Source organism: Taurulus bubalis (assembly GCF_910589615.1).
Source record: "Taurulus bubalis genome assembly, chromosome: 1".
In the NCBI taxonomy this organism is placed as follows: domain Eukaryota; kingdom Metazoa; phylum Chordata; class Actinopteri; order Perciformes; family Cottidae; genus Taurulus; species Taurulus bubalis.
The window spans coordinates 1,929,038-1,949,887 of record NC_136589.1 but is presented as its reverse complement, the minus strand read 5'-3'; the positions used below and the strand labels follow the sequence as shown (position 1 = coordinate 1,949,887).

Genomic DNA, 20,850 nt, shown 5'->3' with positions numbered 1-20,850 from the left:
TCCAGAGGAGACCAGCCCATGAACTTGGGAGACAACCAGCAGGGTTAGAAGCTGATAAGAGGATGCCGGTCCTCGATGTGAAGGCCTCATGTTCTTCCAATAGCAGAGCGGTACATGTTTCCATGTCAGAGTTGGTCGGCTCAAGGTTAAAAAAGCAGACACGGTTATAAAAAGACTACATCAAACTGCATTCTTGGTGGTTTCCTGCCAGGAAGCCCTATTTCCATTAGATGCTGTCTGCAGAGCAGAATAGGTCACCAGCAATATGTGAGTTAGAATATGTTTAGATGAAGTGCTGTTGAGGTTTAACATGAAAGATGACAAGCTGCTTGTAGCCACGAGTATTTTACTTACTTAGTGTGGTGCTGAACACATGGCGAGTGAACACTAAAGGTCTTATTTGTCACCCAGCTCTCGGTAAACAAAAGGATCAGAAAACACGACCCGTCTGACTCGCTGCTCATTGCATCACACGGCCGCCTGCCGGCGCCTTCAGGGAGGGAAAGCGCTTCGCTAAACGTTTTCCCGGTGACTCACGTCAGCGCCGTTGGCCTCGTGGGTTCCTCCCTCTGTTCATGATCACCAACCGGCGGAGCTCTTCCCACGCTCCCCTGTCCCGCCTGGACTTGTCCCAGACGGAGACTCCGAGGGTCACGTGACGAGCAGCGCCCGTCCTCCAGCGTTGGAAGCGACAGCATGCAGCTTTTTTAATGTAGTGAGGTTAACTTGAACCTCGCTGTCTTGGATTAACCCCGTCAGTCTTTCTAGGCTTAAACACCAAAGGTAAACATATTTATCAACTATTTCAAATGCTTCATGTTTGTTGTATTTCAGTGGTGAGATTTAGATAAACAGTGAATCTTCGAAATTGTTTATCAAGAGAAATGGAAAACTTCAGCTGATACCAACTATTGCAAAGTTACGGTTTGATGGTTTTCCAAAATGCCTTTTTAAAAATATCATTCTGACTTTTTTCTCGCTCGTGTTGAGACTAAACACGTCCTTTGAATCCTCGTGGACTGCTTCGTACTACTGAGCATCGGGGTTGATTTAAATATTAATAAAAGACCCGACTCAACTTTATTTGTGGTGCGAAAGCTCATAAAATCTAAATGACGTTGCTTTGTCCAAGTATTATATCCGCAACAACATAGAGAACATGAATACACCCAGAAGCATTGCAGTGCTTCATAAACTTCCCCTTTGCTGCAGGATGTCAGTCTCCCAAAACCTGTCCAATCAATAAGTCTGTCCCGCTTCATGTTTACTCCTCTTGGTTTGTTTGTGAAAAAAAACAGAGGATTGTTCCAGAACTCAAATAAAACATTTCATTTCCTCTCAGACAGAATGAAGTGAACTGCAGGCGAGAAGAGGAGAGTTTCAGGTGCAGAGGTTGGTGGTGAGGAAGTCAAACCGCAGCAGAGCTTCACGCTCTCTGCAGCCGGCTCAACCACCTCCTCTTCATCCCCTCTGCTCGTCTTCATCCCCTCTGCTCGCCTTCATCCCCTCTGCTCGTCTTCATCCCCTCTGCTCGTCTTCATCTCTTCTGCTCGTCTTCATCCCCTCTGCTCGTCTTCATCCTCTCTGCTCCTCTTCATCCCCTCTGCTCGTCTTCATCTCTTCTGCTCGTGTTCATCTCTTCTGCTCGTCTTCATCCCCTCTGCTCGTCTTCATCCTCTCTGCTCCTCTTCATCCTCTCTGCTCCTCTTCATCCCCTCTGCTCGTGTTCATCTCTTCTTCTCGTCTTCATCTCTTCTGCTCGTCTTCATCTCTTCTTCTCGTCTTCATCTCTTCTGCTCGTCTTCATCTCTTCTTCTCGTCTTCATCTCTTCTTCTCGTCTTCATCTCTTCTGCTCCTCTTCATCCCCTCTGCTCGTCTTCATCTCTTCTTCTCGTCTTCATCTCTTCTTCTCGTCTTCATCTCTTCTGAGCCAGCCCTAACTATAAGCACTATCAAAGAGGAAAGTCTTAAAAGAGGTGAAAGTGGAAGCTGGTTCCACAGAAGAGGAGCTTTCTTCCTCTCTTTCTGCTCAATCTTCCTCCCGTTCACCATTTCCCTCACAGCACTTTCACCGTCTGGCTTCTGTCTTCTTGTTCAGTCTTCCGTTTGTCTGAGAACTTCTGAGGGCTCAGACTACATCAAGAGTTTATATTTATATACATTGTCAGCTTTGAGGGTTCAGTATTTTATCATTTTTAATCTCACAAAACATTTCTAAAACATATTTAAAAGCCCAGTTTTTCCCTTAAATATTCCCTGAATTACCTCTTTTTTTGTTAAAGGGAAATGTTCTGTATGTTCTTTCGTAAAATTTCTATATATTGAGCAAAATGCCAGGATGTCATGTTTGCTCCGTCCTGTGAGATCTAAATATTCCGGATGTCTTGTGCATCCTTTTCTATAAACATTCGCCTCTATATGTTTAGAATAATGATCAGAACTCAGCAAACTTCAGCGGCTGAATATTCTGTGAAGATGAGTCGCAGCCGCTTGTGTTGGATTCCCTATATTGTGAAAGTGGTGAGAGACGTGGTGAGATTAGATCGGTGCTATCTGATGAAGACGATGAAGACGATGAACACTCACTGCTCACATCTAGCCAGAACGTCACAGACTTCCTGTGAGATTCACCGAGATGCTGCAGAGCCCAAACCACAGATTGTATTTGTTGTTCTAAAGACAAGCAACACGTGCGCTCTGGTCTGTGTGTGTGCACGTGTGCCTAAACTCTCAGCTGCTGCTGCTGCTGCTGTTGTTGTTGTTGTTGTTGTTGTTGTTGTTGTTGTTGTGTGTCTTTTAGAAGTAGTTTCATATGAATTCTCCCTTTTGTAACTTCATGAGTCAATCCTTATCTCTGTGTGTGTGTGTGTGTGTGTGTGTGTGTGTGTGTGTGTGTGTGTGTGTGTGTGTGTGTGTAGCTTTAGTCACACACTGTGTGTCAGTGTGTGTGTGTAGCTTTAGTCACACAATGTGTGTGTCACTGCTCACCAACAGGATCACTGCTGGTAATCGACAAACGCAATAACACATTTTTCTCTGGAAAACTCACTTTTTTCATTATTATTTTCTTCAGTGTGTTGTTGTGTGTTCACATGTTAGTGTGTTCACATGTTAGTGTGATGGTGCTGTTAACCTCAGTGTGTTGTTGTGTGTTGTGTAACATGTTAGATGTCATTGTTTGCTGCTCCTTCTGTATTCTAAACCTGTGTGACCGCTGTCACTGGGCAGAAGGATTCCAGTAAGCTGCTGCAGCTGTTTCCCACTAGCACTTCCACCCCGGCTCCTCCAGTGTGTTCCTCTCTGACTGCAGTTTGATGTGTGTGTTCCTCTCTGACTGCAGTTTGATGTGTGTGTTCCTCTCTGACTGCAGTTTGATGTGTGTGTTCCTCTCTGACTGCAGTTTGATGTGTGTGTTCCTCTCTGACTGCAGTTTGATGAGTGTGTTCCTCTCTGACTGCAGTTTGATGAGTGTGTTCCTCTCTGACTGCAGTTTGATGTGTGTGTTGCAGCCATGTTCCGGCCGGCGGCACTGGGAGGCCTCCTGCTGCTCCTCGGCCTGCGTGGGATCTGTGCCGGACTCCAACGCGGTGAGCCAAACACCACAAACCCTGCGAGAGCTCTGAAACTCTCCGTGCACGCGCTCCTGTGTGTTTCTGCCGAGTCCGACTCTAACACGTGCCTCCAGCTGAAGCATTCTATCGCCCCCCTGTGGCCGCTGGTGTAGCTGCAGTGACTGTTGTTGCTTCCTGGCGCAGCTGTAACGGCACATTGGCAATTATGTTTTTATTTATTGTATTTTGAGGAGATGTTTATCTATTTGAACAACACAATCACTGAGCGAGGCATTGAACTCAACAGATCAAATACTTTATTTTTTACAGCACTTTTCCAGAACAAAGCAATTCAGCTTTTTTTCAGCATGAAGAATATACATAACAATACTATATATGTTATAAAAGAGGTTTTCTGCACACCAAAAATGTATAAATATATACAATACATTTGTTCAAATATATATATATTTTAAATATATATTTAAAAAAATAAAAAGATATAATAAAATAAAAAAATATAGGATTTATATATTTGTTTTAATATACATATATATATTATTCGATATGTATGTATGTATGTATGTATATATATACATATATATATACATTTATATATATATATATATGGACAAACTGTTTTGGTGATGGAAATTGGTTTATCAAAGGTCTCACAAAAAGGTTCACAAAAGCAGTGAAATATTTGAATACAATGGTAGATACATGTAAATAAATGTCTAAAACCACATTTGTTATTATCGTTATTTGAGTAGAAATGTGGTCTGTTACACCTTTCACCAAAATGATAGGAATGGGAATGAGAAATGACTTCATACTGCAGATAAAGCTTCATAGGATATGTGCAAATGAAAAAATGACCATTACAACATGATTTGTTTTCAATGAAAATATGTATTATACATTAAATATATATATATATATATATATATATATATATATATTTACACAATATACATGTTCAGAAATAGAAAACAGACCCGGGCTGGTGGTGGATGTCTGTGCTAGAGGGGCTGGTGGTGGTGAATCCTCTCTGTAAAATAAATGACTAGTCAGTACTAAGTTTGAACAGTTCAACAGGTGTACCTGAGCAGCTGAGCTGTGTACCTACGTTACCTGGTAAACAGTGAGCTGTGTACCTAGGCTGTTGTACACTGCTGCAGATGTGAATCCTCTCTGTAAAATAAATGACTACTGGTCAGTACTAAGTACTAAGTTAACTGAAAGAAAGATAAGATCAAATAAAATAATCCTTTATTAGTCCCGCAGTGAGGAAATTGCAGGATTACAGCAGCAGTGCACACAGAGACAAATAGTAAATAAAAAAAATCAAGTAATATGAAACAGTAATAAAACAGTAAAGAAGAATACAGTAGCAATATTAAATATACAGATGGAATACAAAAATAAAATAAAAGTACTTCAATGTATTATATATTGCACCAGATGAATGTAATTAAAGTGTTCTAAGTGTTTGTGTTCCCTGTGAGCTCAGCTTGTTATGCAGCCTGACAGCAGCGGGAAGGAAGGACTTTGGGTCAGTGGTCGTAACGTTTGAGCAGCGTGCACGGCGTGCTCTCGTGCACGGCGTGCTCTGTGTAAACACTAGTCAGCACCATGTAATCTTACGGACACGTAACAAAGTTTAGTAACTACACTTACACATCTTCAAATGGATCCCTCTTGATGCCATATTCCTCTATCAACACAATGCTGTGCTGATACTGTTGCAAGCTAGCGCCTCAGAGCAGAGGTCGGCAACCTTTCCTTTCCAAAGAGCCAGTTTGCCATATTTTCTTTTGCAAAAGGTCTTTGATATTACAGCTAATAAAAATGTATATATAGTCATATTATGTATACAACAAATATAGTTTGTAGTATTTATGAAAATATAGAACAATAATGAAAACAATTCTTGACATTGTATTGCTATTTTACCTGTTATAACAAATATATATCAAGCTGTAATGAAGAGGAGGAAAGAAATACACTGGCATGTGTCGGCCTACGTTGAAGTCAATTAAACACTTGAACTATGAAGGCCTTGAGTCCTCCCTTTATATCCCTTGGTCCGTTTACACTGAGCGTCCTCACTACGCCGGAGTTTTAGACCAGATCACCGGAAGCAGAGGAGTTTGGAAACGCTCCCGAGGACGGATAGGTTTTAGTAACGGACGCCTCACTGTCTCACGAGCTGCCACAGAGCTAGCGGGAGTTGAGTCATATTTACTTTGCTCAGTTTGCTGCAGCAGTTGAACAATCGCTCTTTTTCACTCGTCTGCAGCGTGACTCTTTTCATCGGATGCTGTGTGTTTGTTCTGGAAGAGTCTTTCAACATCACATGTTTTGTTGTCGCCTCATATCAAGCAGACAGGTCAGCAGCATCGTTGGCAGTGAAAGCTAATGAATACGTCCACGCAGAATTAGACTCTCTATTTTCCTCCGTGACTTTTCTTTAGTCGTTAGCGCCCCCTGGCCTAGAGTCAAAGTATATCATCTCAAATGTATGCCATATCAATTCTGTCTCCCAAAAAGAGATGACATATTTAATGGGTGAGTCTAGCCCACTACTCTGAGTGATCTGTGTTTGCCTCCATATCCTTGTACCTCCTGCTAACACCGTGACATCATCATGGCATTGGTTATGAACCGGTCTCTGTTGTGTTTTTCATTTTTACAAACAGATAGGAAAAGAGCAACCAATACAGAGCAGCCCAACACAGACCAAAACTCCCCAAAAACAAGCCATTACACGTCTGCTATATTTGCAGCATTTGATTGATTTATTGTTTCATTATTTTACCGTGATGATATTGTTCTATTATGTACATTCAGACACATACATACATATGCAATATGCGACATCTGTGTCATAATGTGAAACAAATCCAGTCACCAAAGGTTAAACACAAACCAAAGAGAACACACCCGTATGATTAAATACACCATCAGTGACATCGGCCTGTATCATAAACAACCATCATGAAGTTAAGTAAGGCATGTCAGATAAATGATCATAGTTTACCACTGTCCAACTTTTCACGTCAGCAATTTAACAGTGAAAAGACTGCCAGTCTTAAGGGTATTTTTATGTTTTCCTTTAGTAGTTGTAGTAATTTCTGCGATATTCACAGCTATCGCTGCGTCTTCTATACACCAAACCTGCTGGGCATGGTCGGATGTAGGTTATTCCACCTGAACAGCTGATAAAAGTATATCGGTTACCACGGTTGCGGAAATTCCTATCTCGTCTTCCCTTACAGAAGTTTCCGTTAGTAGCATAGTCACAGACCTTTATGGTTGGATTATACACCAAATTCCCTGGGCATTGTTTGAAGTGGTCTATTCCATGTGCGCAGGTGATAAACGAATTTAGGTAATAAGGGTGAGGCATGTCCCCATCTGGCAATCCATAACAGAAGTTTCCATCAAAAGGACTTTGAGCAGCATAGTCACAGACCTTTATGGTTGGATTATACACCAAATCTCCTGGGCATTGAATGACGTTGTCTTGTCCATGTGCGCAGGTGATAAAACAAGATTCGTCATAAGGGTGAGGGATGGCCCCATTTTCTAATCCGTCACAGAAGTTTCCATAAGTGGTTTGAGGAGGATGGTCACAGACCTTTATGTCTGGATTATACACCAAATTTCCTGAGCATTGTTTGACGTAGACTGTTCCATGTGAACAGGTGATAAAAGAACGTACGTCATAAGGGTTAACGTGGTCCCCATTTGCTTTTCCGTCACAGAAGTTTCCATTGGTGGTTTGAGGAGGCTGGTCACAGACCTTTATCCTTGGATTATACACCAAATTTCCTGGGCATAATTTGTAGTGCTCTATTCCATGTGCACAGGTGATAAAATAACGGTCATAGTAAGGGTGACGGATGTCTCCATCTGGTTCGCCATAACAGAGGTTGTCAGCAAGCACACCGAGGCCAGGTAAACCTAAAATAATCAGATTCAGATTTGTGTTAATAGCTGTTTCTGAAAGAGCACATATATTTTCAGTGCATTACACAAATGTATAAATGTAGTAAAAGTGGATGACATTGAAGATGATGGCATTGCATCATATAAACACTGAAAACCACCACCCCATCACTTCCTGGTTATCCAACGCTTGTTGAGTTAAGGACGTAATGCATGGAATAGTAAGACTGTTGATTATGAATTATACATGTTTATAAACTTACCCAAGCTGGCGATGACCACACAGAGACCTTGAAAGTGACAGACTGGTTAGTATCGGCTTCAACAAAGCTTAACAGGGACCTGAACCACAAAGGGAGTTCAGCATACCCAGGGTATGTTTCAGTTATCTGGTTCAACTAAACCGAACAGCCGCTGGTTATCAACTCAGTAAACCATCCCAGGGTTTCTTCTGTGTCACGAGCGCGTTCACATAAAAAGGGGGACAGGTCTGCCGTCAGCAGAGCGAAGAGAAAACTATAATATCGGACAAATACGTAGAAGTTAAACAATACTTCACCAGAATACACACATTCATTCATATACACAGCTATCTTGCTCTCAAGATGAAGCAGCCATATTCTAAATCCGTCCATTTACAAATTCATTTCTTGCCAGCTGTCACTTTGAGTCACTTTGAACTGTCCCATGGAGACTGAACCCTGAAGTTACCTTGCTGACCTCAAATAATGCTCCGTGGTACAGACCCCAGGTCAGTGCATAGATGAAGATTACAACACAGGTCTTATATCCTTCGTCCACTAGTCTGTATCTGTATTTGTCTGTTAATGAGAGAATACTCTCTGAGATTTCTGCAGTCACCCAGTTGAATGGAATTTAGTTTTACCTTCTTTAAATGAAACTGTTGTATGTTTTCTTACACTTTCACACAATCACTTCATTCCGTGCACTTTATTTGAATTATAACTTTAATTTTTAAATTCTGTAGACCCAATTGTAAATATTCATGCTCCCTTTTTATTGCACTCTGTTTTACATTTATTGTTAAATGTTAAATGTTGTGCACGTCCCGCCAGGACAAATTCCTTGTATGTGTAAACATACTTGGCAATAAATTATTCTGATTCTGATGAATAATCAACAGAAGTACATTTCATTCAATTTAACAATCTTACCTGCAGTTAGGACGAGGTTGCACATGTTGCCACTGTGTGGGCAGAAACAGAAGCATTGGATTAATATGCAGCAGGAGAAATATGAACAGAATTATGAACTAGACAAATCCTCTGAGCTATTATTAATAACGTGATCCACAATAGTTTTTGAGTCAGACAACCGCACAGTGGGTCAGTTTCATATGTTGTGGTTGTTCCAGCAGGGCCACGAAGCAAAGGTTTAATTAAACAATAATTGTTGACACATTTCACACAGGTGGTGTATTTGTGCAGATATGATGTCGCCAACAGACACTGATATAGTCAGCTCCCACCAACATATGAAGGGATAGTCTCCAGTCTCACCAAGACTAACATTCAAATTGTCAAATTTAGTGACAATAATGCAGAGAAAGATGTACAATACAGATATCAAATGCAAAAGTATATGTATAGAGTAGGAAGGACATGGTGGTGCTCAGCATCTGCCCACACATAAGTATCCCTGTATGTGATAGCAATACATGTAATAACACAAAGTTGTTGTAAGATCAAAGTAAAGGTATACTTACAAATGGTGAAAGAAGCACACTGTCTCTCTGCTGGGACTGATGTCTGACAGATGTATTGCTACGATGCTTTAAATAGGGAGCTGATGAGGCGTGGCCATTAAGGCACAATGTTCCTAATGCTGTAGGAATGTTTTGGAAGAAGATCAAAAATCCAGTCCAATGCAAAGTTGATGCCATGCGTCAGAGGAGACTGGCCAGACTGGTACCTCACAGAACCACTCGTTACCACAGAGGTGTGTAGAAGAGCATCTCACAACAACATGTTCAACATTGAAGCAGACGGTTAAAGAAGCAGAAAACCACACCGGACAACACGGACCTGAGGCTACAACTGGAACGGCGCTCCAGAATTGGACAATAGAAGACTGGAAAAACATTGCCTGCTCTTTGCAGAGCATGTGCTATAAAGCACTTATTATATGACTGTTAAAATGCATTTGATTGTACATGTCTGCTGATCTGGCCAGTGAGTGTACATTGAAATGATTTTGCAGTCCACATTTTCATAAACGAGTCCATCTTGTGTCTCTATCATGAATACACCTTCACCGCCACAGCACTTCCTCCAGTTAAGAGTAGCACCACCAGTAGTTCAGAACACACATTGATTCCTATGAACATATTATCCTGACATATAATGAACGTGAACTTACATCTCTGTAGAGCAGGTGTCTTCAACGTGTTTCAGGCCAAAGACCCCAAACTGATAGAGATGCAGCAGGGACCCCCGACTATGTATATTGTATAACATTGTGTTTTATGTTACATTAGGCCTAGTGCCATGTATAAACATACCTAGTTATTGTGCATTCAATACTAAGCTAGTCAAATAATACACAGGTTCACATATTCATGTTTTTATTTTAAACATGTGCAAGGTACAGTGATTGTGCCACTGCCATTTATAAACGTACCTTGTCAACTGATACCATGTCAATACAAACATTGTCTGTCAATTGCATGATAATCATCTATTCAAGCTATTCATGTTTTTATTTTAAACATACGGAAATGAGTAATGTCCTATTAGTCCCACTGCCATGCGTAAACGTTACATGTTATCTTGCATACAATACTGAACTATTACAATAATGGAAAGATGTCTTTTTTAAACATACACAGAGGGGGACAGTGGATCCTCAAGCCATGTGGATGCACACATTCATGGCCTATGCTGACATTAGTGAGACGTCTGACACTGATGAGGAGCACACAACGTATCTATCCTTGAGTAAAGTTGATTATCTTAGAAAGAACTTGACACTCACTGATGGCTCCTCCTCATGCACACTCATTGAGAATTATATGATGAAGGATACAAACTGCCAATTTGATTTTGTGCAGGTTACTTCCCCTGACATTGAGAGAATGTTGTGTCTCTGCCTGCTGATAAAATGGCTGGTATAGATCATCTAGATCAGGGATTCCCAAAGTGTGGTGCGCACCCCTGGGGGTGCGTGAGCTGCCTCTAGGGGGTGCGCGAGAGGAAAAATGTAATGCTGGTCTAATGGTGTAATAATTAATATTAAACATAATAAAAAAAAAAATTAAGTAGGATTTTTTTTTATTATAAAATGTCCCTTTGTAAGATTTAAATTTAAAATTAAAAACGTACAATTAAATAAATAGATGCACTTCCGGTCCGGCCGCCAGACTGTCTTTTACATACACGCTAGCTAGCCTAGCTTGTGCACCTAACGTCATTTCATTCATTCAGCAACATCATGAAAATATGTTAAACTGGCTGAAATCGGGGAAGCTGTCAGGTGGGACATCTGAAGCTATCAGTAATAAAAGAGGAGAGGGACAGAGAGAGAGGGAGGAACCGGAGGGAGAGAAACGGAGAGGTGCGTTGGGGAGAGACCGGGAGAAGAAATCGACCGGGAGTCTGAGAAAGAGGAGACGGAGGAGACCGAGAAGGAGGAAGAGATATCACAGACAAACCGGGAGCACAGAGACCCATCGAAGAGTCAAGGTGAAAAAAGAGGAAACGAGAGTGAGCATCAGACTGGGAAAAAAAAGAGGAAACATGATGACAATTGTCTGGGTCTGGGCTTCACTTGGATTGGCGATGCAGATTGTTGTGCAGTGAGGTTCTGGCTAACAGCTGTCTGAAGCCTCTTATTTGCGCCGCCACCTGAACACAAAGCATGCCAGTGCAAGTCAGAAGCCCCTTACATTTTTAGATCCAAATTGGAAGAGTTACAAAACATCCAAAAACAATTCCAGTCTCATTCACCTGAGTCTCTCAAAGTGAGAGACTTAGGTCTCTCACTTTCTCCCTCTCTATCTCTCTTGCTGCGCTGCATGTGAACATCCTCATATGGACTCCTGCTTTTTTATTTATATCTGTTTCTGAGCCTATGCATGTGTCACTCTTTGTTCTTTACGTGGCTTACTGTGTTTATCCATCAATCCATCCATTATCAGCCGCTTATCCGGGGTCGGGTCGCGGTGGCAGCAGGTTCAGCAGGCCGACCCAGGCTTCCCTCTCACCCGCAACATTTTCCAGCTCATTCTGGGGGATCCCGAGGCGTTCCAAGGCCAGCCGGGAGATATAATCCCTCCAGCGTGTCCTCGGTCTTCCCCGGGGTCTCCTACCAGTTGGACGTGCCTGGAAAACCTCTAATGGGAGGCGTCCAGGAGGCATCCTGACTAGATGCCCGAACCACCTCAGCTGACTCCTTTCGACACGAAGGAGCAGCGACTCGACTCCAAGCTCCTCCTGATGTCCGAGCTCCTTACCCTATCTCTAAAGGTGAGCCCGGCCACCCTGCGGAGGAAGCTCATTTCGGCCGCTTGTATTCGAGATCTCGTTCTTTCGGTCACGACCCAGAGTTCGTGACCATAGGTGAGGGTTGGAACATAGACCGACCAGTAAATGGAGAGCTTCGCCTTCCGGCTCAGCTCCTCTTCACCAGGACGGACCGGTACAGCGCCTGTTTTATTGCTGCAGCCGCACCGATCCGTCTGTCGATCTCCCGCTCCTCCTTACCCTCACTCGTGAACAAGACCCCGAGATACTTGAACTCCTTCGCTTGGGGTAGGCAGTTTGTCCCCACCTGGAGGGAGCAATCCACCGGTTTCCGGCAGAGCACCATGGCCTCAGATTTGGAGGCGCTAACTCTCATCCCTGCCGCTTCACACTCGGCTGCAAAACGCCCCAGTGAATGCTGGAGGTCACAATCCGAGGAGGCAAACAGGACCACATCATCCGCGAACAGCAGAGAGGCGATCCCGAGACTCCCGAAACGGATCCTCTCCGCCCCCTGGCTGCGCCTAGATATCCTGTCCATGAAGGTCAAGAACAGGACCGGTGATAAAGGGCAGCCCTGGCGGAGGCCAACACCCACCGGGAACGTGTCTGACTTACTACCGAGGATACGAACACAGCTCCTACTGCAGGCGTAAAAAGACCGGATAGCCCGTGCCAACGGGTCCGGCACCCCATACTCCCGCAGCACCCCCCACAAAAACCCCCGAGGGACCCGGTCGAAAGCCTTCTCCAAGTCCACAAAGCACATGTAGACTGGTTGGGCAAACTCCCAGGACCCCTCCAGTAGTCTTGCAAGGGTAAAGAGCTGGTCCACTGTTCCACGACCGGGACGGAATCCGCACTGCTCGTCTTGAATCTGAGGTTCGACAAGCGGTCGGAGCCTCCCTTCCAGCACCCTGGCATAAGCTTTTCCCGGGAGGCTGAGCAGTGTGATGCCACGATAGTTTGAGCACACTCTCCGGTCCCCCTTCTTGAAGATGGGAACCACCACCCCGGTCTGCCAGTCCATGGGCACTGTTCCCGACCCCCATGCGACACTGAAAAGGCGTGTCAACCAAGACAGCCCAACAATGTCCAGCGCTTTCAGCATCTCAGGGCGGATCTCTTGCCACCAAGGAGCTTTTTGACTACCTTAGCGACCTCTGCCAGGAATATGGGAGAAAACACCCCAAAGTCTTCCGGTGCTGCCCCCTCTCCGGGGGACATGTTAGCCGGGTTTAGGAGTTCCTCAAAGTGCTCTTTCCACCGCCCGACGATGTCCCCAGTCTGGGTCAGCAGTCCCCCCCCCCCCCCCCCCCCCTGCTGAGAACAGCCTGGGGTAGGCCCTGCTTTCCCTTCCTGAGCCGTCGGATGGTTTGCCAGAACTTCCTTGAGGCCAACCGAAAGTCCTTCTCCATGGCCTCCCCGAACTCCTCCCATGCCCGAGTTTTAGCATCCGCGACCATCGCAGCTGCAGCCCTTCTGGCCTGCCGGTACCCGTCAGCTGCTTCAGGAGACCCCTGGGCCAGCCAGGCCCGAAAGGCCTCCTTCTTCAGTTTGACGGCTTCCCTCACCCCCCGTGTCCACCACCGGGTTCTCGGGTTGCCGCCACGACAGGCACCGATGACCTTTTGGCCACAGCTCCGAGCAGCCGCGTCCACAATAGAGGCTTTGAACATGGTCCACTCGGGTTCCATGTCCCCAGCCTCCCTCGGGATTTGTGAGAAGTTCTTCCGGAGGTGGGAGTTGAAGACCTCCCGGACAGGGTCCTCCGCCAGACGTTCCCAGTTCACCCTCACTACATGTTTGGGCTTGCCAGGTCTTTCTAGCCGACTCCCCCGCCATCTGATCCAACTCACCACCAGGTGGTGATCAGTTGACAGCTCTGCTCCTCTCTTCACCCGAGTGTCCAAGACATACGGCCGCAGATCAGATGATACGACTACAAAGTCGATCATTGATCTCCGGCCTAAGGTGTTCTGGTACCAGGTACACTTATGAGCTTATACACCTTATGCTTGAACATGGTGTTCGTTATGGACAAACTATGGCTAGCACAGAAGTCCAACAACAAAACACCATTCGGGTTCAGATCGGGCAAGCCGTTCCTCCCAATTACGCCCCGCCAGGTTTCTCTGTCATTGCCCACGTGAGCGTTGAAGTCTCCCAGGAGAACTATGGAGTCGGCAGGCGGCGCCCTCTCCAGGACCCCTCCCACCGACTCCAAGAAGGCCGGATACTCCGAACTGCTGTTCGGTGCATAAGCACAAACAACAGTCAGAGCTTTACTCCCTGCAACCCGTAGGCGCAGGGAGGCGACCCTCTCGTTCTCCGGGGAAAACTCCAACATAGCGGCGCTCAGCCGGGGGCTTGTGAGTATCCCCACTCCCGCCCGGCGCCTCTCACCCTGGGCAACTCCAGAAAAGGACAAAGTCCAACCCTTCTCCAGGAGCTTGGTTCCAGAGCCCATGCTGTGCGTGGAGGTGAGCCCAACTAAATCTAGCTGGTACCGCTCCACCTCCTGCACCAGCTCCGGCTCTTTCCCCGCTAGCGAGGTGACGTTCCACGTCTCTAGAGCTAGTCTATGCCGCCGGCGATCGGCTCGCCCAGGTCTCCTGCCTGGCCCGCCGCCTGGTCTGCATAGCACCCGACCCCGATAATTCTCCTCGCGGGTGGTGGGTCCACGGGGTGACTGCTGCTCCATGTTGTTTCTTCGGGCTGAGCCCGACCGGGCCCCATGGGCGAAAGCCCGGCCACCAGACGCTCGCCGACGAGCTCCCCTCCTGGGTCTGGCTCCGGGAGGGTGCCCCGGTTTCCCTTGTCCGGGCGAGGTAGCTTTAGTCCGTGGGCTGCAATTCATCAGGGTTTTTTGAATCGCTCTTAGTCTGGGCTCTCCCCCGAGACCTGTTTGCCTTGGGAGACCCTACCAGGGGCTGACGCCCCGGACAACATAGCTCCCAGGATCACTGAGCCACTCAAACTCCTCCACCACGTTAAGGTGGCGATTCATTGGAGGAGTTACTGTGTTTAAGTAAATAAATGTGAAATGCAATCTGCCTCTGAGCCTGTGCGTGTGTCCTCGCCATCCAGGGAGCTGTGCGTTTGAGCTGTGCGACTGAGTTGTGCGTTTGAGCTGTGCGACTCGAAAAACACGTCGCGCGGCATTTAAAAAGCGCGCATGAAAGGCGCGCCGTACCAGAGGAAAACAATGGTTTTGCTAGCGACGCGTTTTTGAGAGTCGCGTCTGGTGTGAACGCCCCTTTATTGCTCTTTAAAAGTGACGCCTTGTGTAACTGACATGTATACAGCGGACTAAATCTTGTAACAAACGCCACGCGCGAGCAAACAGTTCTCGCATTGGTCCGATTTTATGCGGCTATAAATAGGCTCTGTTGCGTTTTTTTTTTAAGGTGTGGGGGATTGAGGGCGCGTGAACCCGGTCGGAATGTAGAAGGGGGTGCGTGGCCTAAAAAGTTTGGGAACCGCTGATCTAGATGGTAAACTGTTGCGATTTGCTTCTGTTTACGTATCTATTCCAATATGTCACATCTTCAACAAGTGCTTAATGTACGGCGTATGCCCAAAGGTCTGGAAAGTGGCGAAGGTGATTCCTATACCAAAGGACAAGCAATCAGCCTTCACATGTGTAAATAGCCGTCCAATTAGTATACTCCCCATTTTGAGCAAATTGTTGGAGAAAATTGTTTTCAAACAAATACAGGATTATTTTATTGTGAATAACCTCATTGCTAGCTCCCAGCATGCATCCAGACCGAATCACTCAACAGCAACTGCCCTTGCCCAGCTAACTGATGACTGGCTGATACAGATGGACAAGAAGAACATGATCGGCATAGTCTTGCTTGACTTCAGTGCTGCGTTAGATGTTGGACCATGAAATCATGATTATCAAACTTGAAAGTTATGGATTCAGCAGTACTGCACCCTCTTGGATGGTCAGTTATCTTTCTGAGAGATCGCAAAGAGTCTTTTGTAATGGTAGTTTATCAGACTGTAGACACGTTAGCTGTTGAGTTCCACAAGGAAGTTGCTTAGGCCCTTTACTCTTTTCCATTTTTACACATGATCTCCCTTTATCAATTAAGAATTACAACATGGTAATGCATGCTGATGACAACACTGTACAGCCATCAATCAAACAAACTAGAACTTGCAACCATTCTGAATCAGGATCTGGAGAAAGTGTCTGATTGGGTGAAAGTGAACCAACTAGCCCTGAACATTTCCAAAACTAAATGTATTGTGTTTGGCTCAAGGAACATACTTAGCTAGGTTACAGAGACATGTCTGTTAGTGAAATTCAAAGTTGTAAGGGGTCCTTATTAACGTTTTAGTGAAACGTTCGATCGCCACGGCCAACCTCCGGAGTTTGTGTACGTTCTTAACCTTAATGGTGACTTTAATGGTGACACACAGCTTCACCTGTCAGGTTCAGCAATAGAACAGGTCAAGAAGACCAACAGCTGTCTGGTCTGAGCACATTGATGGCATTGTCACTAGAATGGGAAGGAGCACAGCTATGACCAGAAAGTGCTTTACTTATTTAACACTCTATTGTTTGTCAGGTGTTACAGAAGGACATAAACAAACTACAACTGGTTCAAAACCGAGCTGTCAGATTAGCACTCCAGTGTTCAATAAGAACTAATACAGCATATATGCATCTCGCCTGTCATGGTTCTCAGTGGAAACTCTTCTTCACTATAACCTTCTCACGTTTTTCAGGAAGGTCGTATTTAATCAGACACCTGAATATTTCTTCAATCAGTTACAATATAAATCTAACAGACATAACCATCACACAAGGAACGCTAGTTTAGGTCACTTGATACCTCCAACCCCAAGAACAAGCCTCCTCAAACTCACTGTTATTTTCTGTGCAATTACTGCTTGGAATTCACTTCCTCCTCATATAACTCACACTGGTAATAATCTGTCATTTAAAAAACATTAAAGGCGCATCTCAGGACATTAACCACTAGACGTTTTCCTTTGCTTTTTAGTCATCTGATTTTCAAAAACACTCCATTTGAACACACAATCAATAACAACAGTTATCTTTCTGGTATGATCAGTTCAAAGTGTGGTTTTCCCCCATAGTTCATAGCAATTTGATAATAGATTCCCTGAGATCATCAAATACATTTCAAATAACATCGTGACGTGATGCTGTACGCCATGTCCAATACAGAAACTATTGAGAAGTAACGATACATGCACAAAACCAGTCTAGCTTCCTTTTGTAAATGAGGAACAGCATGTGACGGACATCTAATTACATGTTAATTATAAATTCCACAGCAGGAACATACCCACCTCAGACCCCAATTACCTGGGAGTGTTGTCTATTGTCTGTAACATTCTCAGGTCACAGGGTTGGCATAGTGCCCGTTGATCTTTCCAATACAGGAGTTCACAGGTTTTTCAGAGAGGGTAGTGCTGGTTTTTTTGGGGTTGTTTGTGGTAGATGTTTGGGATAGTCAAAACATTTTTAGTATTTGAAGACTAAATGAGTTGCCAGCGTTGGATGTAGGCCCTTTCATCAGCACAACTGTAAAATAATGTGTCATCAGGGTTGGGGCATTGCCCATTGAGCCGTCCATTACAGAAGTACTAATTGGGGGTTTATAAGGACTTTATAAGGATTTTGATTGCTTTTTTAGACTCCCACAAGCCCGTAGGGTTACAGAGACGTGTCTGTTAGTGAAATTCAAAGTTGTAAGGGGTCCTTATTAACGTTTTAGTGAAACGTTCGATCGCCACGGCCAACCTCCGGAGTTTGTGTACGTTCTTAACCTTAACGGTGACTTTAATGGTGACACACAGCTTCACCTGTCAGGTTCAGCAATAGAACAGGTCAAGAAGACCAACAGCTGTCTGGTCTGAGCACATTGATGGCATTGTCACTAGAATGGGAAGGAGCACAGCTATGACCAGAAAGTGCTTTACTTATTTAACACTCTATTGTTTGTCAGGTGTTACAGAAGGACATAAACAAACTACAACTGGTTAAAAACCGAGCTGTCAGATTAGCACTCCAGTGTTCAATAAGAACTAATACAGCATATATGCATCTCGCCTGTCATGGTTCTCAGTGGAAACTCTTCTTCACTATAACCTTCTCACGTTTTTCAGGAAGGTCGTATTTAATCAGACACCTGAATATTTCTTCAATCAGTTACAATATAAATCTAACAGACATAACCATCACACAAGGAACGCTAGTTTAGGTCACTTGATACCTCCAACCCCAAGAACAAGCCTCCTCAAACTCACTGTTATTTTCTGTGCAATTACTGCTTGGAATTCACTTCCTCCTCATATAACTCACACTGGTAATAATCTGTCATTTAAAAAACAATTAAAGGCGCATCTCAGGACATTAACCACTAGACGTTTTCCTTTGCTTTTTAGTCATCTGATTTTCAAAAACACTCCATTTGAACACACAATCAATAACAACAGTTATCTTTCTGGTATGATCAGTTCAAAGTGTGGTTTCCCCCGTAGTTCCTAGCAATTTGCTAATAGATTCCCTGAGATCATCAAATACATTTCAAATAACATCGTGACGTGATGCTGTACGCCATGTCCAATACAGAAACTATTGAGAAGTAACGATACATGCACAAAACCAGTCTAGCTTCCTTTTGTAAATGAGGAACAGCATGTGACGGACATCTAATTACATGTTAATTATAAATTCCACAGCAGGAACATACCCACCTCAGACCCCAATTACCTGGGAGTGTTGTCTATTGTCTGTAACATTCTCAGGTCACAGGGTTGGCATAGTGCCCGTTGATCTTTCCAATACAGGAGTTCACAGGTTTTTCAGAGAGGGTAGTGCTGGTTTTTTTGGGGTTGTTTGTGGTAGATGTTTGGGATAGTCAAAACATTTTTAGTATTTGAAGACTAAATGAGTTGCCAGCGTTGGATGCCGGCCCTTTCATCAGCACAACTGTAAAATAATGTGTCATCAGGGTTGGGGCATTGCCCATTGAGCCGTCCATTACAGAAGTACTAATTGGGGGTTTATAAGGACTTTATAAGGATTTTGATTGCTTTTTTAGACTCCCACAAGCCCGTAGGGTTACAGAGACGTGTCTGTTAGTGAAATTCAAAGTTGTAAGGGGTCCTTATTAACGTTTTAGTGAAACGTTCGATCGCCACGGCCAACCTCCGGAGTTTGTGTACGTTCTTAACCTTAACGGTGACTTTAATGGTGACACACAGCTTCACCTGTCAGGTTCAGCAATAGAACAGGTCAAGAAGACCAACAGCTGTCTGGTCTGAGCACATTGATGGCATTGTCACTAGAATGGGAAGGAGCATAGCTATCAGTGGCGGTGCGTCCATAGAGGGCGCTAGGGCGCCGCCCCTCTTAAAATTCTGCGATGAAAAAAAAGAAGAAAAAAAAAATATAACATATATTGTCAAAAAACATTATGTACCAAATAATTTAAATAAGAAATATACCGTGTTGACGCGCTAAATGTGTGTGGGAGACCGTAAGCCCCTGTCAACAACCAGTTAAATGTGACCAAATATAATATATCGCCGTTCATCATCACTGAGGAAAGCCCCTCCCCTCTCAGGGCGCCGGCCAGATGGAAGACTATGGCAGCGAGCAAACATTTCAGGGGCGTTACGGCGAGGACAGCTTCTCATTGGCGGATGAAACGAGAATCCTAGGGCGCACAAAAGTGCGTCCTAGCCAATGACATCGTTTCTTATTGCAACGTGGTTGGACTATTCGTCGAATCAGAGACCTTCATCATTCCCTCACAGCCCATAAAGCTCCCACGTATCTACGAGCAACACTAGCAGAGGCTTTGATTGTGTCAGTATGGCGACCGAAAACTCTGTGGTATCTCTACGCGAAACACCTTTCAACCGACGATCAGATGTTGACAAGAAGAGGCTGAAAGAGTTGGGACCCGAACGTCCGGATTTCAAACTTCAGCAGCAAAGCACTGACCGAGGAAGCGCCGGGCTGTGAAGGAAGATGAGCTTGAAGGATCGCTGCAGAGGTGAGTGTCAACATCAGCAGATGCCTGTGTTAGAGTTTAATGTTTTATCTTTCCCACAGCAGGACACATGCTGGACATTGTTAGCTTTGGATGGATATCATATCAGACTATAACTTTATCTAAAATACCAATTCAACCGTGTGTGTGTGTGTGTGTGTGTGTGTGTGTGTGTGTGTGTGTGTGTGTGTGTGTATCTTATCTGTCTCTCTCTATATATTCATCTGTAGGTTGGTGACACCATACTTGGACACACCAGGGAACGCTTTGCCTTCAAAGACCACCTCACCAGTGCCTCCTTACTGCAGGGCCCCAGTTTACATGTCTTTACAAGCAGTGGGGCCTACTCTGTCAAACACCCAATGTAAAATGTGATGTCTCTCTTTCTGAATCTATTCTGCTCTAAACCTCTTTCATGTGAGGGTGTGGGCACCTCTTTTATTCTGTGAACCTCTGAAACCCAACCCAATGTTTCTTAAACCATTCTGCTCTGAACCTCTCAAGCCCACAGTTACACTTTGTTGATAGTTGTTATTGGACAGTGTTGAGCACTGTGTTGTCTTGAAATAAAGCTTTGTTTTTTAGAATATTCTACTCAAAACCTCTTTTCTTCTCATTGTGGAGTGCTATTTAAACTGCGCCGCCCAACTGCGCCCCCCCCCAAAAAAAATCACCAGCCGCCACTGATAGCTATGACCAGAAAGTGCTTTACTTATTTAACACTCTATTGTTTGTCAGGTGTTACACTCCCTGGTCTTTTGTCATCTGCTGTACTGTCCATCCATATGGTCAGTAGCTGCTAAGAAGGACAT

The 20,850-nt window shown here is 44.6% G+C and overlaps 2 protein-coding genes across 2 annotated transcripts in view; one reads left to right on the top strand and one right to left on the bottom strand.

Annotated features, from left to right (window-relative positions):
• Nucleotides 1–20,850, top strand: part of LOC306743526 (interleukin-1 receptor-like 2) — a 41,887-nt gene that overhangs the window by 8,766 nt on the left and 12,271 nt on the right. The window contains exon 2 of the mRNA XM_079226045.1: nt 3,511–3,588. Within this exon, the coding sequence (XP_079082171.1) occupies nt 3,513–3,588 (76 nt within the window). The 5' untranslated portion in view covers nt 3,511–3,512. The remainder of the gene's footprint in view (nt 1–3,510; nt 3,589–20,850) is intronic.
• On the bottom strand, nt 6,331–9,267 carry LOC306735603 (chondroitin proteoglycan 2-like). The gene is made up of 4 exons (XM_079217088.1): nt 9,233–9,267; nt 8,682–8,713; nt 7,770–7,796; nt 6,331–7,521 (listed from the first exon to the last, which is right to left on the bottom strand). The coding sequence occupies exons 2-4, from the start codon at nt 8,704–8,706 to the stop codon at nt 6,671–6,673; spliced, it is 903 nt and encodes a 300-aa protein (XP_079073214.1). The 5' UTR covers nt 8,707–8,713; nt 9,233–9,267; the 3' UTR covers nt 6,331–6,670.

What these genes read in the sequence shown, in the direction of transcription:
- LOC306735603 (XM_079217088.1), bottom strand. Translation starts at nt 8,706, where the DNA reads ATGTGCAACCTCGTCCTAACTGCAG. An exon ending in CAACCTCGTCCTAACTGCAG is followed by an intron (nt 7,797 to 8,681) that starts GTAAGATTGTTA and finishes GTCACTTTCAAG; the next exon opens with GTCTCTGTGTGGTCATCGCC. An exon ending in TGTGGTCATCGCCAGCTTGG is followed by an intron (nt 7,522 to 7,769) that starts GTAAGTTTATAA and finishes TGATTATTTTAG; the next exon opens with GTTTACCTGGCCTCGGTGTG.